This window comes from Chaetodon trifascialis, chromosome 8, assembly GCF_039877785.1.
Source record: "Chaetodon trifascialis isolate fChaTrf1 chromosome 8, fChaTrf1.hap1, whole genome shotgun sequence".
Lineage (NCBI taxonomy): Eukaryota > Metazoa > Chordata > Actinopteri > Chaetodontiformes > Chaetodontidae > Chaetodon > Chaetodon trifascialis.
In genome coordinates, this window is record NC_092063.1 from 7,329,456 (window position 1) to 7,348,398 (window position 18,943).

General features: G+C 42.9%; 2 protein-coding genes across 4 annotated transcripts in view; one reads left to right on the top strand and one right to left on the bottom strand.

The window, feature by feature from the left end:
* pacsin1a (protein kinase C and casein kinase substrate in neurons 1a) overlaps positions 1-12,891 on the top strand; it is a 34,652-nt gene extending 21,761 nt beyond the window's left edge. For all 3 annotated transcript variants that reach the window (XM_070967560.1, XM_070967561.1, XM_070967562.1), the window contains 8 exons: positions 3,064-3,220; positions 3,369-3,604; positions 4,615-4,770; positions 5,284-5,459; positions 7,407-7,527; positions 7,632-7,738; positions 8,274-8,470; positions 10,207-12,891. In XM_070967560.1, the coding sequence (XP_070823661.1) occupies positions 3,064-3,220; positions 3,369-3,604; positions 4,615-4,770; positions 5,284-5,459; positions 7,407-7,527; positions 7,632-7,738; positions 8,274-8,470; positions 10,207-10,316 (1,260 nt within the window). In that variant the 3' untranslated portion in view covers positions 10,317-12,891. The remainder of the gene's footprint in view (positions 1-3,063; positions 3,221-3,368; positions 3,605-4,614; positions 4,771-5,283; positions 5,460-7,406; positions 7,528-7,631; positions 7,739-8,273; positions 8,471-10,206) is intronic.
* Positions 12,892-13,667: 776 nt separating this feature from the next.
* Positions 13,668-17,405, bottom strand: LOC139334589 (SAM pointed domain-containing Ets transcription factor-like). The gene is made up of 5 exons (XM_070967563.1): positions 16,997-17,405; positions 15,235-15,432; positions 15,034-15,078; positions 14,764-14,901; positions 13,668-13,846 (listed from the first exon to the last, which is right to left on the bottom strand). The coding sequence occupies exons 1-5, from the start codon at positions 17,403-17,405 to the stop codon at positions 13,668-13,670; spliced, it is 969 nt and encodes a 322-aa protein (XP_070823664.1).
* Positions 17,406-18,943: the final 1,538 nt, after the last annotated feature.

The following is an 18,943-nucleotide window of genomic DNA, read 5'->3' on the forward strand; positions in this document are numbered from 1 at the left end:
ATTAGTGTCAGACGTCGCAGCTAACTGAGGTTAATGCCGGGAGTTTGATGGGAAGACTGCCTCATGTCTGTTTTTCCACTTTATGCTAAGCTACGCTGACCAGCAGCTGGCTGTAGCTTATTTAACGGACAGATACGAGAGTGGCATCAATCTCCTCATCCTGCTCTGAGCGAAGACTGTGAACAAGCGTGTTTCCCAAATGAAAAGCTTCTTAAAGGCGGCCTGATTAGAGGTTCCTCCACCTCATTAATGCAGCTAAAAATAGTTTTGGTGACTGGAAAGTTGCAGCGTCTGTATTTTTGGTCATGGTGCTAAAAATACGGTCAAATTTAGTTAAAGTACATAAGCTATGACTACATTTTGGTTTAATCGAGATTATAATGCATACATGCACGGCGCGTTCAGCGTTCTCTTAAATAAGGAAAGAAAACTAATGATTAATCATCTGAACAGACCTTTGAATTATTCTCATTTATTTTGTGAACATCTGCATGCACTGTTTAAGTAAGTAACTGCCTTAATTGTTCACCTCATGGCTCAGTTATATTTTTCTCTTTATGTATCTTTTTCCTTGACAGACAAGAAGAGGTTATGAAAAACTTAGTTCCTTTGAAATGGTTCACATACACGTTCACAAAAAATGAGAATAATGCAAGAGAGGAAGAAGCGGCATAAATATAAATCCATCATTTACCTCAACTATTTAGACAAATTACTGTAGATGGATGAATGAGACAATGTGTTCATAATAAATACTGTCTTACTCTGTTAAAGCTGTGAGTAACAAAACTGCTTCTTCAGCTCAGTTGCTTCTTATTTAAGAGAGTTTTGCATTTCCTTTGTCACTATATGTATCGTAAATCATATTTGCTGGAAAAGGTGTCATCACAGGACACATCACAGCGAATACAAACACCACACAAGTTCTATCCATCCTCACTTGTGCTGAGATGCAGTGTGTGCGTGTGTATGTGTGCGCGCGCACCAAATTAGCGTTAATGAATTCCCTCAGTACAGAGTCTTCTTTGTGTCACGGCCCTTAGCCACTGAGACACAGACAAAGAGCCTCAGTCATCAGCCGCTCTGAGGCGGCCTTTCACCACATGCACCTGCCTATAGCATCTGTACGCTAGCAACGCAGCTCCATGCAGCTCATGGTTTATGAATGCTAGAAAAACCACTTCATTCCCAAATGTTGATATTTGATGCAACTGGGCTGAGAGGAGCAATCGAGCTGAACAAAACCTGAAAATAATCACCACACTGTTGAGTTAGGCAGGCGCTGGAGTGTGTTTTCATGTGTAGAACCAGTCCACCTGCGTGTTGTTGTTGGTGTGACTTAGCAAGCTGTCACACAGGCCAAAACTCATACCGCCACACACCTGTCTCACCGCCTCCCTGCAGCTCCCTCATCTCAAACAGTAACCACACATGCATGCCCATGTCAGGACCAATCACAGCGCAGCTCTGCAGCCAGCGAACACAGCAGATAGGCTCCATGCGAGCGCGTCCGTGTGATGATGTACGCTGTATGGCTGCACGTATTTACGGCGTTTACACACACAGTCTGTGGTTTCTGTGTATTTCTGTCTCTACCTTGTCTACCCCTGAGAATCTGTCTGCCTGCATTACACCACTCAAGAGGATTAAAGCAGTCACACACACACATGCAGATACACACACACATTCACATACACACACAAACGCAAGCCCATGTCATTGCATAACTACACATGCACAGGCACGAGCAACCCCCCCCCCCCAACCCCCACTACCCTTCTCTCATCATGTAGCATGAGCTCACGCCCCCTGCAGGCACTGAAGAGGCGGAGCCACACAGCCTGGCACTGCTTTTTTAAGGCGGTCTCGCTTAAGGTGGTGAGATCTAACAGAAAAGGCAGCAAAATAATTTGGAGAAAAATATCTCTGAATGCTTGTGTGTTTCACTGAGTAGGATGGCACAAAAAAAAATTGCTTTGATGACTTTATTGAGAAAATGAATGCAGCTGAAGCTGCTTCGTGCATGGATTTAAAATGTGCATGAACAGTGTGGCTTAAATAAATTGAACATATCAGATTGTAAAAACACATTATATCCTTCATACTCTCAACATGCATCTAGCTTGTTTTCTTACAGCAAAACCGCTAACTACAGTTAGCATTCAGACGAAAAATGACTGGTGAAGAATAGGCCATAGTTATATCATAGACTTCTCTATAAAATGTGGAAATGATGACAGAATTGAAAGTTTTTTCATCATTTTTTTGCCTTCGTTAGACAGAATATGCAGACAGAAAACCAGAGACAGGTATGACATGGCTGGAATCAAACAAGGCCATGCAGCCATGTGGCACGCACAACAACCATTCAGCTAATGAGGCTTATTTTGAGGCCCATTGACCTTTAAAGCCAAACCTTCTTAACGCAGCCTAATATTTACATGAACCTGACAGTCATATTTAACTTTAATTTTTAAAAAATAATAAACAAATTATGGTGGTGACATATTGTTCATTATGGAAATTAGAAACTCTTTCAGATGCCTGAAATCAATTAGGAGACATTTGCCCATTAGCTTGTTTTTTGTGTGGATTTAAACTGTTTATGTACAATAGGTTTATGCACAATCATACCATACACCAGTGTTTCTCAACTCCGGTCCTCGGCCCCCCTGCCCTGCATGTTTTAGATGTTTCCCTCCTCCACCACACCTGATTCAAATGATCGGCTCATCATCAAGCTCTGCAGTGGCTTGATAACGAGCCACTCATTTGAATCAGGTGTGTTGGAGCAGGTAACATCTAAAACATGCAGGGCAGGGGGGCCGAGGACCGGAGTTGAGAAACACTGCCATACACACTGAAATCACATTTAAATACCTCTTTTTTTTTTCAAGCAGTCTTCGTAAGGGGAGCAACTTCCCCCGTTTAACCATAAACATCTCAAAGCTTGATGCGTATCATGATTTAGACATGCGTTTTGTTGTTTTTTCTCCTGTGTTTGATGTAAAGACAGATTGGTTTTCTGTCCCTTCAGCCTGTTTTTTTCCTCTCTGCTCTCAGGTAGGGAACTACAAACGCGCTGTCAAGAGATTTGATGATGGCCATCGGCTCTGCAATGACCTTATGGGCTGCCTGCAGGAACGTGCCAAGATAGAAAAATCCTACGGTGATCAGCTAACTGCGTGGTCCAAGAGATGGAGGCAGCTCATTGAGAAAGGTTGGCGTTCGGAATGGGTCAATAGCCCCAAAAAATGAATGTACCATTCGCTTTCTTTTAATTTGCCAAAGCTGTGTTTACAGAGTTTGATGTTTGCCTTGTGGTGATAATTGGCTGCATGTCATTGCATTCAAATTTCTACCCCCAGGCCCACAGTACGGCTCTGTGGAGAGAGCCTGGCTGGCTGTGATGACCGAGGCAGAGAAGGTGAGTGAGCTGCACCAAGAGGTGAAGAACGGCCTGGTGAACGATGACGTGGAGAAAGTGAAGAACTGGCAGAAGGAGGCCTATCACAAGCAAATGATCGGAGGCTTCAAAGAGGCCAAGGAGGCAGAGGAGGGCTTCAAGAAGGCTCAGAAACCGTGGGCCAAAAAGCTCAAGGAGGTGAGCGTCTTCATCCTCGGTGTGATAGAACAAGTGGTATTCACTTCATGAATGGAAGATAAAAGTAAGCTGCAGCTCACAACTGGGGCTCGTGATGTTCAGCTGTGTGGTCTGTCCTCACTCATCCGTCCACTTTCCATTATTTTAAAGTTCAAACTTTAAACATCAAGATAAAATACAGGAAGAAAAAATGCAATACACAAAGAAGAAGCAGGCCTTTCAGGTAGTTTTTACAAGATCAAGAATTATTGATTCTTTGTAAAATATTGGACATTTAAAGCTGCTGTGATTTAGATTTTTATAATAACAATGTATCAAATGACGATGTGAAAACAATGTGAAATAATCACCCAAATCTACAGCTCCCCTTTACAGAGCTCGATAGTGAGTTTCAGCTCGTTGTTTCGCTGTCAGGCCTGAAAATTTCCTCTTTGGGTTCACTCTCACTGCTCTCTCAGCAGAGTTTTAGCTTCTTCACAGCAGACAGGTAGGCTGTACTAACGATTCCAAAGCTGGAGCTTCTCCATCACACTGTCTATGGCTGCACCCATGGTGGAGTTACTGGCCCATTTCCTGAACACAGTTCATTTTCATGTGTTATTTTAAACAAAACCTCAATGAAGAAACAGTCACTAATTAATGATCAGTGGACCAAGTCTTGACTTCTGGCTAATGGAGACACTTTATACATTCTGACCCTCCATTGAAAACATGAATTCCTTCCTTGTGCGTTGATATTTAAAATCAAAATCTGATTGTACTGAACTGGAGCAAGCTGTCTTGTTTAATTTTACTTATTTTGTTCTCTACCCTAAAAAGCAAAATATGGCTCTGTCCCAAGACATAATAATATTTATGTAGTTATAGATACTGATCACATTACACTAAGAGCATCCTGTCTGGACATGGTCTTTCCTAATTTGAGATAAAAATGTGACTCTGTTGTGTTCCTTTGGCCAAATCAGATCATGTATTTGAGATACTGACAGTCCCTGTGTTTGGACATACAGATGGAGGCAGCTAAGAAAAGTTACCACATGGCCTGCAAGGAGGAGAAGCTGGCTGCAACCCGAGAGGCCAACGGCAAGACCGAGGCTTCTGTCACACCAGACCAGCAGAAGAAGCTCCACGAGAAAGTGGACAAATGCAAACAGGACGTGCAGAAGGTGAGAGGAAGGAAGGAAAGGATGTTTCTGTGGAAGATGTTTCTGTGCAAACACACACAGAGGATCATCTCGCCTTATCTTGCTGGTCCAGGCTCTCCTGGCAGCCTTTTAAATGACTTTCGATCAGGCTAATTGATCAGGCTTTTGACACATTCTTATTCAGATGAACAGTTTGAGATGCTGTGCTGTGACAGGTGCATGCAATGTGAAGGTTTTTGTATTTTTAATGTGATATTTTCAGTTGTAGGAAGAGATATTTAGTTTCACAACAGTGTCACAGCACCACAATATACTTTAAACCCTTTTAAAGATGAGTTTTGGGCAAGTTTAAGTGCCATTTGTTTTGTCTGGGTGTACGCATTTGGGATCAATTTAGCAACAGAACATCAACTCACAAATAAGAATAAGCCAGCTGTTAAAATAGAGCTAATAGTGAAACCACGCTGCTTCTTTCCGGTCGGTTTGTTTTCCAGAGGCTTCAGTCATCACTGTGTTTCCTGTTTTCCGTCTCAGGCTAAAGAAAAGTACGAGAAGTCTCTGGAGGAGCTGAATAAGTGCACCCCGCAGTACATGGAGAGCATGGAGCAGGTGTTTGACCAGTGCCAGCAGCACGAAGTCAAGAGGCTGACCTTCCTCAAGGAGGCCTTGCTGGACATCAAACGCCATCTTAACCTCACCGAGAACCAAAGGTGAGCCCGGCTGAAGGAGACGCTTTTATTTAGGCTTCATGGAGCCGCTGGTTTAGGATCGCTGACTGTGTTTTCTCTGTACGAGAGGTGAAACAGACCTCAGACAGTCCTCATGTGATCTTATACATGTATTGCTCCCATCTCGGTCTCTTATATATTCTTCTGTTTGACCACCGGGCTGCACGGTGGCGCAGCAGGTAGTGCGCGTGCCTCACAGCAAGAAGGTTGCCGGTTCGATCCCCGGGTCAGACGGGGCCTTTCTGTGTGAAGTTTGCATGTTCTTCCCGTGCATGCGTGGGTTCTCTCCGGGTACTCCGGCTTCCTCCCACAGACCAAAAACATGCTCATTAGGTTAATTGATGACTCTAAATTGTCCGTAGGTGTGAGTGTGAGTGTGAATGTTTGTTTGTCCTTGCATGTGGCCCTGCAATCGGCTGGCGACCGGCTCAGGGTGTACCCCGCCTCCCGCCCACCGTAGCTGGGATAGGCTCCAGCCCCCCGCAACCCCGAAAGGGATAGGCGGTATAGATAATGGATGGATGGATGTTTTACCACCTACTGGTCTCTTGCTGCATTGCTTCTCATTCGGATGTATTTCCAGTGAATGAATGACACACACTTTCCCCTTACTTTTGTTTAGAAGAGATTTAGTTGATTTCTTGTGTCACATTCACTTCAGGCTGATTCATCTCAGCGCTCTTCTCAACCAGGCACACGTTTGTCATTAGCGCTCAGACTTCCGACTCTAATTAATGGAGGATTCAGTCAATGACGTTTCTGCCAAACTGAATTTTGTTGTGAGTGAATGCTTGTCATATTCTGGGCTGTTTTTAACCTGCATGTAACAACAAAGCCGCGTCCATTGCAAAGTGATTTCCAGGTTCTGTAAGCAAACCTGCCTTTGGTTGTCGTGGACGGTTCAAGCCCTTCGAGGACTGCGCTGTAGTTCACTGCTTTCATCATTCATGTTGGATTTGATTCATCTCAGCCATGTCGCGCGGCTCCTTTGCTCTCCATGACCTCACCTGTGTTTACCTGAACAGCTGTTTTTTCAGGGGTGTAAAACAAGTGATGGCTCAGGTTTAAGAGAAGCTGCTTTTGCGGGTGTGTTACATTGAGTCGGACTCACTCAAGCCTTTTAATTTTATGTAGTTTTCATCTTATTAATCACTGGATCCAGTGCTCTGTCCTCCTCAGCCTTCAAATAGTTTTCTGGTGTTGAACTCATATATTTATCCACACAAAAGCAAATTAAATGGACTCACATGAGTGAATTTTCCTAGAAATTATTACCAGATGCCTCCCATTAGACACTGCCTGTGAATGAATGTTATTTCCTACATCTCATATATAAATGCCACCTGAAAATAAAAGCGCAAATGAACAGAAACTGGCTTACTTAATGCAAGTAAAGTCAAGCTTCAGTGTCTCTTCTCAAATCGGCTTCCATCAATCTGTTATTCCACTTTTGCATGCAGCTGGCACATTTCCTCTGTAGCTCAGTGTGTTCCTGAGAGCTTGGGTTGGCTTGAATATGCTCAGATATTCCTCCTGGATCATTGAAAGGCATTAGCTCCACTAGACATTACAGTCTATCGTCTCCTTTAACGAGTCAGTCACTTTGGTTCAGCTTGAATTTAAAGTCATAAGGTGAAGGTGCTCCTTCTCATCTATTACACATTGCAGAGATTTGGGAAAACTAGCAACACAAACATTATCCTCATAAAGGATTATCAGCATTATTCAGGCCAAATACTTCAGCTGCTGAGGGCTTCAGCGTCAGCAGAAAACTCAGGGAAACACTCGAGTCTTGTCATGACCTAACGTTGGATCCCCCTCAACCCAGATTTTGAACGACATTGTGGGATCTGTGGCCAAATTGGCAGCACCCCCAGGTCTCCTCTGGCACCTTCATTGTCACTATTTGTTCCATTTTCCTCTCCACAGCTACGGCAATACATACAGAGAACTGGAGCGCACGATCCTGGCTGCAAACACACAAGAGGACCTGAAGTGGTTCAGCAACAACCACGGCCCTGGGATGCATATGAACTGGCCTGCATTTGAGGTGCAACATTAAAGCCTCGGACATGAAAATAAGAAACCTCTCTCCTCAGCGTTTGCTGCTTTTCTTTATTCTGCCCTCACACATTTCTTTTCACTCATCTCCAGGAATACAACCCAGACCAAGCCAGCGCTCCTCCAAAGAAGAAGAAACCTGACGGAGCCCCACCCACTCCGAGCACTGACCATGTGGCTCCACCTGGTGATCGCAGCAGGTTAGTTCAGAGGGTCTGATGTTGACGATCAAACAAACAAATATCTCTATTGAATTGTATGACATGGCCTATTGAACCCTATTGGTTCCTTGATCTTTAGAGAGAGGTCACAAATAGACTCTTATTTTTTTAAAGGCTAAATTAAACAGATGGGCACTGTAGTTTTAAGTAAATGTTCCTTAACAGGAATAAAAAGCACATTTATTGGGGACCATTTTCAGCTGTGGATGCTTACAGCGGCCGGATGGTGTCGGTGGGATCAATTCAAAATAAACTACAGCGCCCATGTTCATCATAATGAAGAAACAGTGCAACCTTGGGGCTTACTGGTGTGTTCTTAATAGATTTAGATCTATGACGCAGAGGAGCTTCACAGACAATGCGTGTTAGTAGGATGAGTTCATCATCGGTTTTGAGCTTTTCATGGGATTTGCCAACGATTAGAGAGACTTTTCCTCAAAAAATGCGTCTAGTATTTTGCTCTCGGGGGGTCATTTAACATCAAATCCCACCCTACATTTTCTCTATCCTCCAGTGTGAGCAGCTATGATAAAAATCAAGCTTACTCGACCGAGTGGTCCGATGATGAGCAGCCTGCTGCGTACTCTGGCAACGAAAACGGTGGGAACGGGAATTCATTTGAAGACGATTCCAGCACTGGGAAAGGGGTCCGTGTCCGCGCTCTCTATGATTACGAAGGCCAGGAACAGGATGAGCTCACCTTCAAAGCAGGTAATTATCAACAACCAGACAATGCAGGATATATGATTTTGACCATATAATGGATAGAAAGTGCCTGGGACATCATCACACATCACACAGGTGGTCAAAAATCACCAACTCTGTCTTGATTTCTATCCTGACGCTGCCTTCCTCGAGGGAGGATAGCAGTGATTAGTCAGTAATGGCCACATGGAAAACAAATTGCAGGCACTTGCTACCAATTAACACGAGCTGTTTGGGAAACGGTGAGGAAAAGTGCTTTAAAGGCCCACACCATGACGTGACAAACAATTTAAAGACAAGCTTTACGCAGCAAAATAACTATTGAAGAAGCCACAGCTGTGAACCCTCGTCTAAAGTCCCCCGTCGCACATCCAGATCCAATTTTTAACGCTGTTTGAGATAAGGTGTTCTTAAATAATCTTTGGGGCGTCTGGGAGGGACTGAATTGATCTTTACAGGCTTCTAATACGTGCATGCAGATTCTTTGAGTTGCCCTGTGGCATTTTCTTCTAAACAAACACTTTCTTTTAACATCCAGTGTTACTCACCACATGTTGAATGAACATCTTTCCTCACAAAACACTTGCAAGCAAACCTGCATTGTTTGCATACGTGTTAACTTGCGATCAGTCTTCTTCTTCCTTACATTTTCTTGGCACACTGCCGTGATTCTTGGTGCTTTATCGCCACTTGTACATCGGTGGAATAATGTGAAGCTACTGGCAGGAACTTTGTGGCCTCACACATGCGGATTTGTGCAAGTGTGCGTTCATGTGAACAAACCAAACAGGGACTCATTCATAAAATCATTGTTCAGTAGAGCTTCTTGTGGTGGAAAGCTCTTCACGGTACCGTTTATTTACTTTACCTTCATTGTAGGCTGAAGCTGGGTTGGCACAGCCCATTCACATTGTTAATTGAAATTGATTAAATATGCAAAAAAAATAAACTTAAATGAAAACTTGAAATGCTGTGGAAAAACACAGCTACTGCTTCCAGTAGACACTGGGGTCATCTTTTCTGTATTTTTTCTGGACTAAGTGGATATTTTAAAGACTCTTTCCAGTATATTCTACAATTAAAAAAATAACTTGAACACCCTGAAAATCTGCTTTTTACTGACCTCCAGTCGTTTAACACCTCACCTTGCTGTAGTGATGCACAGGTGTACTTCAACACGTGTTGTGAGAAATACTCTTACTCAGTTTTGTGCCAAGTTAGATGAGAATATTAACCGCCTGCCCTGTCCGAATGCTAAATATGAAGCTACAGATAGCTTAGCTTCGCACAAAGACTGAAAGCAAGTGGACAGACCATCACTTCTAAAGCTCAGTAATGAATTTTTTATGTCCTGTTTGCAAGCAAAAAGCTAAAAAATAACTTGTGGTTTCAAAGGAGGTTACATGTTGAACTGTTTTCAGTCTTTATGCTAAGCTACGCTAACCACCAGCTGGCGGGAGTTTAGATAGTTCCTCCACAGGCTCAACCATCGTATCAATTTTCTTATCTAAATCGTCCAATATGTCAAACAATTTTGACTGGTTAACTGAGGGTAAAATATGAAACATTCATGATGTCAGTGTTTCAAAAGTCCTCATTACGATACTGTGCGAAAACAAACATTACAACAATAAGCACTACAGAAGATCTTGAGAGCATCAACCAGCAGAAGATGAGATGATATTTAGATTTCACTTTTTGAAACACTGCGTGCTGCTTAAGGAGTGGTGTCTCCCTCACAGGTGATGAACTGACCAAGACCGAGGATGAAGACGAGCAGGGCTGGTGTAGAGGTCGCTTGGACAACGGCCGAGAGGGACTGTACCCGGCCAATTATGTCGAGCCAATCTAGTCACGTTAACGGACAAGGACACGCCATTGGAGGCAGCTTGAACTGTCCCGTCCAATTGCACCGCACATAGCCAGAGACTTACGAGCAACACATCCCTTGCCCAACAGATGCGCCAAGCAGTCTTGCCTAAATAAAAACTTAGTAACCTAAAAGACAATATCAGTATACTATATTTTATCCAGCATTTGGGGTGGGTGGACTTACACATTTAAAAACAGGAGCAGCAGTTATTCCAGTATATACACACTCAACTATAACATCACAACAGTGCAGGAACACATTGCTTCTCTGTGTAGCTGTATTTAATGTATAATGCAGCTTATTTAAACTTGCAGTATCCTGCAGTCTGTTCTCTTGTGAAAATGGGAAGATAATATAATCAGTTAAACCCATTCGACAAAGACGAGCTTCTCTAACCTGCGTTGTGTATATACAGTGTGATGCCATTTTTGTGTAGCATTTCTGATGCTGTGTGCGGTCAGTCGTCATTCTTACATTGGGAATGCTGTGTAGTGTTTAAAGTACCACAGACAGTATCCTCTTTTTTTTTTAGTTTTTTTTTTGTTTTTCTTTGTGATTTGGTCCAACCTCTTTCCAGTGTGTGCAGTGCAATGTGTTTTTAACTGTTTCTGAACGTGCATAGCAGCATGTGCTATGCAACAACTTGCATTCCCTGAATCCTGCAGCCTTGTTCAGGCTACAACTTGATGCAACACTTCAGCTACAAATGCAGAGTTCACTTTCTGGCATCACATGCTTCTGTTTTCATGAAAGGAACCTTGTTCATGAACGGATTTTATGTTCGTTTGTTTTGTTTTTAACATGATTTTTTTTTTCTCGTAGCATCACATCTCCATGCAGTCAGTGGGAAGGATATGCAGTTTCTGCAGAGGCTTTCATTGTTGGTTCAGTAATTCAGGTCTCGTTTTAATCCACCAACTGCTAACGAGAAACACAAGTGATACATTCCCTCAGAGCGAAGGATCAAGTCATCTCCTTGGGTTTGCCACTGCAGTGTAAGAGGAGGGTTTCGAACAGTGCCTGTGCCGGCCACTTTTCTTCCAGAGCGAGGGGCCAATGGAGGCATGTCACTGCGTTACTGTGCTCAGATCAGATGTCTGAAGATCGAAGCCTCTCCAACAGGACATGAATGTACTAGTGTTTGGGCTTGAAGGAGGCCATGTTGTCTAAACGTGGCGCTCCACTGTCATTTAAAGCCCTACCTAGCAAAAAGCACTAGTTATGTGGCCCGTTCCCCTGCTGAGCCAAAGAACGACCCAATACCATCAACTACATGTTTTCTCTCCATGCAATAACTTCACATATCACATGTGAAACAGCTTCAGCGAAGATCAACTTGTAGCTGCCTCCCAGTCCACCCGAACTTCATTTGTCTGCAAAACACTCACAGCGACACAGGGAATACATTTATCACCAGTGCTGCGCTGCATGTAAGACGACTCTTACACGGTGCATGACACGGTTCTTTTTAAATCTTTAACTTGCTCCATTAAATTTATAGCAGGAATTGCATTAACAGATGCTGATTAGTGAGTTATCTTGCTACAAGCTGCACCTAAATCTCTGATTAGATGGGAGAGATGCTTGTTCTAACTTAGCTGTCCTGAAGTTTTTGAATTTCACCGGACCAACAGCAGTCAGATGTGTTTAGCTCTGTGTCTGGAACAGGATTTGACAGGTTTGGGTCTCACACATGAGGAGAAACACATCACCAGCTCACAAGTTGTGTCTTAGAGTAAGCTGTCCAGCATAGCAAAAAGGACTCCTGTCATCAAACTGTCCCACATTCTTGACGCGCATATGCACACACAAACACACACGCATTCAACACACCACACACACAACACACGCAAGTTCACACACATAATCCACGTTACCAGGTTAATATTTTGGGGGAAAAACATCTTCATCATCCAGTGTGTATGAGTTGTGTAAATGTAACAGAAAAAAAAGTTTAAAAAAAATGCAAGTGATTGACTATTAAGACAAAATGTAGTGTTATACATGTAAATGTGTTTCATTAAAATAACAGCAATGGAAAACATATTAAGTAATAGGTACCATATCGTATGAATTTCATTGCAATGGAATTGTCAGTGTATCATAAAAGCGTGACGTTATCCCACGCTGTCAGATTTGTATATGATGATGTAATTTAAAGATTATATTCTATTGTAACTGTACATCTGTGTTGAGTTGATGAGACCTAACCACGTCGAGGCAGTAAAAAGGTGTACATGTAAATGCTTTTTTATGTTGATGATCTCTTCCTTATGCACACAGGGCACAGCAGCTCATGTTGTGGAAACCCTCTATTAGCGGTCTAGAAGATGTATGTTCATAGTTAGTGATGTACTTTTATCTCCTAACTGGTGTAGTGCCTGTTCATCTTGATGTAACAAGAAGTTCATTTAAATATGCATAAAGATGATTATGATCACAGATAATAATGACGATAGTGATGAAAAACCCGACTCAAATTTGTTGTGATGGTGTCAATATTGCGATATTGGTTTGAAAGGGAAACAAGTTTGTTGAAGAAAAAAAAAAAGCAGTTAGTGTCCGTGTGGTTTTTTTGGCCTGCAGAGGTCATTTCAGGTGATTTATTCCAGCATTCCTCGTTTCTACTTCTGAAGGAGGCAACCATTGGTAATTTATTGCTTTATTGCAGATTCTAAACATGAACGCAAAGACAGAAATGATAATCCGTCAAGGCAGGTTTAATAAAATATTCACTTACTTTGGCATTGCTCTGCAACTTCTGCATGTTCTCGACGCTTGAATGGGAATAACAAGAACTGTCATCGTTAAAAAAGAGAATTTCAAGGAATAGTGTAACATTTTGAGAAATGCTGCTTATTTGCTTTCTTGCCAGGAGTGAGATGAGACATGTCTGCATGCTAAATATATAGCTGGTTAGCGTAGCTTAGCACAAAGACTGTTTTTTTAGTAGGACAGGGCCAGGCTGGCTGTGTCCAGTCTTCATGCTAAGCTAAGACAGCTAACTGTTGGCTTCATATTTAGAAGATGAAATATGTTTCCTTTTGAGAAACCAAACATCACACCAAATAATACATTTCAAATAGGCCTAAGAGTGCTAAAAACAACAAAATGGACAAATAAAATAAAATCCATTTGTCAGACAGATGAAGTAAAAGGATATTACGATAGGCAGGAGTGCATAGTTCGGTAGGCAGTCTTTACAATTGAAATTAAACCTCAAATACAATGAATGCAAAAGCTTCAGAGTTCATGTTACTTCTACTGTATGTCCAGCATATCTTTGGTTCCTCCTCAGCTCGTTGTCTTCGGATCGGTCAATCCTCTTCATCATACAGGGTTGACGAACTGGTAGACCAGTCTGCGTGATACATCAGGCTTTCGAATGATGCCTTTCTTGTAGTACTGGCGTATAGAACGACTCAGTTTGTCATAGTTCATAGCCGGGCGGTTCTTCCTGATGCCCCATAGTCTGGCCACGTGAGCTGAGTCTTCTATTTTGAAAATACCTTGAGAGAGAAGACAGAAAATTGAATCAGCTGCGGTTCTAAGGTGAACAAGAGCCACACTAGCAGTGTGAGGCTACATAGGTGGGACAGCCCATTGGACCAAAAGCCCATTTGTCCAACAGCCTGTTATCCCAAAAACGACCTTACAAGAACACACACTCTCCCTGGAGCTTCTTGCCTTTAATATCTTAGTGTTGAGTTAAGGTTAGGGCCTGTGGTTTGGTGAAAGGCCAGAAAGAGTCGATTAAGGTCAAAACCCCCGCCAATTCAGCAACCTGGAAATGGCTGGAAGTCAGGGAACTAACAGCTGCAGGGTGTGTTTTCAGAGCAATGGCCATTTATTTTGGGGGTTACAGGCTGTCGGAGAAATGGACTTTCAGTCCAGTGGGACTTTTTTCGGACAGCCAGTATGAGGCTTCAAAATAATGGGTACAACAGTACTTTTAGCTAAATGCTAACATGACAACACATAACAATGACAATGCTAACGCACTGATCTACTATGCAGATATGATGCTTATCGTGTTTGTTTAGCATGTTAGCATATATGAGAAGCTCACAAATACTGTACATTACTCAACCCATGCAGATGTCTGGAACACTGCGTGAAATTACATTACAGTGTGTGATAAACCATGAATTTAGCCCTTACACTTCAGCTGACTGCCACTGTGTCAACATTTGAACACTATTAATGTTACGATAGTGTGGGATGAATCAATCAAAATGCAAATTGAACACACCAATAGTTAGTTAATTGATTAACAGACCTTTCCAAGCTAAATGGAATTCAGCTTTCATTCATTTTATTGGTTCCGCCTTTTCCCTGTTGTGACCCGTCAAAATGTCTTAAGCTAGAAAGGCCCCCTGTTTTTAAGGTGCCTGTGATCAGTGTCGGTGTCTCTCTGTCATCTCACCTTTTTCCTTGTTAAGCCAGCGGATGCAGCGGCTGTAGTTGTGAGGCTTGAGGAGCAGCTCTCGGAGAAACTGCCACAGGTGGATGGGCTGGCTGGGGTAGCTACACATCACATCTGACCAGGAGTCTTCATCAGCTGCTGATGTAGGAGAGATTTGCAGAAACCAGATGTTTTTTTTTTCCCCACTTCACCTTGTTTTCTTACTGAAATCATTGTAGCTATAGTCACATTTTTAATGGTGTAGAAATCTAGTTATAACCAAGAACTTACCAGATTTGCTGTCTTCTGGTGGGCAGCGCTCCTTCATCGCTGCAGCTAAGGGAACAGATAAAAAAAGAAGCTGTTCACACCTCACAGAAAAGTCCTCAGTTGCTCTTGGTCACGCTGCATTTGCTTTACTATCAACCTTTCCTAATTTGCTAACAGCAGAGTTGATGTGGGTTCATTTCCCGGTGTTGCTGTTGTTCTTACCAGATCTCCAGATGTCCAGGTGAGCATACAGCATGTCCCCTAACTGCAAGGAGCGTTGTCTGAAGTCTGCTTCTGTCATGGAGCACAGATCTTTGCCGGTCAGTTCCTGAAACATGGTGCTGACCTGTGGCAGCCTGTACAGGTGCTCGGTCCAGAGCAGCCATTTCTGGACGTGAACGCAGCTCCAGTCCAAAGGGTCTAAAGCGGAAAACACAGGGACACCAGGTATTTCCCACAGTTCAGCTTTGACTTTCTGAAGCTGAAAGTATGTTAACAACCAGACCTCAACAGTTCAATAGGTCACTAATGGACATTTGTTTTGATGAAGCCGTGATCTTGCACTGAATTTCACATTGTTGACGATAATTGTTAATAATGCATATTCTCTACCGCCCACTAGCTCTCTAACTCAGTTTACCACATCCCACATTATCATATTGTGGGAGCATGCTGGGCACTGCACCGGCTTTACTCATAAAGGTCAGTTTAATCGTCACGAGCAGTGCTGTTCCTCCTGTGAAAACAGACGTATAATGTCTCCTTTGGCTTTGGAGGAAGTCTTAAGGGTTATTTCATCTTGTGCTTGGAGGCTAGAAAATATATAACATTACGAACAGGGGTAATGGAGCTTGAAAGAAGTCCAGATTTACAAGGCTAGTAGAAGTTTTTGGTGTTTGACCCACAGGGACTAAAAATCTGAATGCCTCCACCTCTGCTGCTTCTATTTTGACCCCTATTATTTATTCTTTATTTGTCACATGTGAATCAACCAATGTTATGAGAGCGCAATACTGATTCATTTGAGTACCCATTTAATACAGTGATTGTTTTCTTAGTACGGTCAGGAAACGTTTTAAAATGTAAGATGCTTCCAAAAAGAAAGAAGAAAGTTTGGTGGAAATGAACTGTGAACAAGCAGAGCATCATTAAACTGAACAAGGTTAATGTGACTGAAGGACCTGTGACTTTTATGACCTGGTAAGATCTGTTCACCAGACCAGATCCCCAAAAACAAAACCTACAAATACTGCTGAAATGTTTATGTAGAAGACCACATGACTGATTTTACTCGCCACACTGGGTTTACTCAGCCTGCAGATACTGTTTGTAAAATTCTTCTTCTTGAATACTACAAATCTTCACCAGAAAGCCTGTATTACAAACTGGTTATAAGGAGTTTGAAGTGTGTCTGCATGCCAGGCAGGTAGAGTCCAAAAATGTTTTTGAGAAATGAAGAATCCTTCAGGTTTCTTTGGCTTGAATAAAAAGGATGAAAGGCAGAACATCTCAGCCTCTTCTGCTTTTATTCTGACCTTTTTAAAAAGGGAAAGTCTCTCTTGCAGATCCGAATGCATAATGTTAACCCTACTTACACTCTCACACTTTTAAATTATGACTATGAAGCAGCTTGTATCGTGAGCTGCTGTAAATGTGTCACCTGCTTTCTGAGTGAGGCAAGAAACAGACTGTAACAAAAGCAAATAATCACTCAACCAGCGTATGATTTTAAGGCTCTGGATAAAGACTCCGTTCATAAGAAGCAATGATAATCTTCTGTCAACAGAAACGTTTGCACAAGCTGGGCAGGGCCTCAGATGTTCACCAGCTATCAGTGGTGTCGCTGGGATGTTGATGTGAGAGCAAACAAACAGATGGCCTCTGGAGGTTTATGAGGCTACAACTTCTGCCAATACTCGTTTTTATTCTATTCAAATGTCTGTGCGATGACAACATGACATTAACCGCTTGTGTTCTGTCCTACCTGATGCAATGTTGAGCAGCTTGCAAGCCGTTTCCACGTCCTTCAGCACTTCTCCCACCACCATGGTCTGGACCTGCTCCAGACAGCGCTCCTCCACCTGACCCTCCATCCCAGAAGGGGGGTCTTGAGCTTGGTTGGGCTTGGCTGGGCTCGGCTCCGGTGTCCTGGCTGGAGGTGCTGCAGGAGCGGGGGCCTCTGTCATCCTCAGCACCCAGGGGTTCTCTTCCATATCCTGCCCGTCGCAGCACGGGACGTAGACCCCCGGCCAGCTGAGCTCGGGCAGCCCCAACAAGCTGTGGGCAGTGGGTTTGACGTCCTCCGTCTCGTCCAGCCAGGCTGTTCTGGTGTCGCTGTGGTCGTGGTGACTGATGTGCAGAGGCGAGTGAACAGTGCAGCCTGGACTCCCCATGCTCAGGTTTGTTTAACACTGGAAGGAGAAAGCACACTTTCCATAAAACGTTGTCATCGGTGACAGATTTACACCCTGTGTGACATTTCGAACAGTGGCATCGCCTTGTGAGACAGAGTTGCATTGATGCTTTACTGAAACCATACCCAAATGCCCAATATTTAAACAGCAGCAATCCAAAAGTAAACGTGACATTTGTTGTGCCTTATTTACTCTGCTGGGACTTACTTAGAAATAAGGAATCCGTCATTCCAGCTTTGCCAGCTGGAGCCCTCGTGACAGCTAAATTCATTGAAGCCAATGTTTGTCTTTCAGCATGTTTTAATGTAACTGAAAATTTACATTTTTAATCCAGAGCCTCTAAGAATTCACTTCAAATTCCCACAGCAGTCTCCATGTTTGGAAATATTCAGCTCCAGCACTTAATTTCTGACTTTCCTTTTCGGCATCAGTCAACAATACCAGAAAGCAATCTACTCCACCTTTTAGATAGTGAATACAAATAAAGAAAGGAGGATCAAAGCCTTGATTGAGACTCAAATGTATGTAAAATTGAATGTTCTTAAATGCACGTGATCACAGTGAAAGTGGTGTTTGGCTCCTATCACACTGTAACAGCCGGTGCCTTTTCAAGATGTCAAGTGCAGCAGGTAATTGCAAAAGAAAGCTTGATAGAATACAGCATACAGGGTGGGACACATCTAATATGTGGATAAAGGATAAGTAGCTGGAGTGTATTCATCAGGGTATGAGTAGGAGAACAGCTCACCCGACTGGGAGTGGTGCTGCAGGCCAGCATTTCATTTGGCAAAATTCTACACCTGTTTCAAGCTACTTAATACATAATGCCTCTCATTGGCTCCCTTCACCCACTGCTAATCTGAGCTCAACCAATTTATGAGGCGTTACAAAAGACTGAATTTGTTGACAGAAGTGAGTGAACGTGATGAAAACTATCCGCAGTCTTTCCTTAAAAGTTAGACTCTGAACACATCACGCTGAATATCATTCACCGGCTATCTTTTCGGGAAACATTGAGTGTGAAGCACAAATGGGTCGTCGTTCTAAAACACCTCCACAACAATGACACATGCTGCGAGGTGGCCTGAGAAGAAACAAGGCAGGTCTCAAGAGCGGAAACAAAACAGAGCCGTCAATAACCGACTGCTGATTAAATGATTTATGTATGTTTGCAGGAGAAAAGAGGAGGTAAAAATGACCCCAATAGCTGTTATTTCTGGCCTATTTCCAACATTTAAGTTCCACAAAGGTTGTGGAATGTGGCAGGAATAGCAACACAGGAGTTTAACAAATGTCAAAATAAAGGAGCAGTTCTCCTCTGACTATGAGAACAAGGTGTTTGGCCTTGATGTCAGGACACATTGTCCATGTCTATACTATTATTTCCTCGCCTCCAGGTGTCAGGGGTTTAAACGTTTAGTAGCAGTAAAAACTCGCTCTTCTGGATCATCCTTTCTCTCTGGGACAAATGTCTTTTCTGTGTGTGTCCTCAGCTTTGAAAGCAGCGCGCTGGTGAA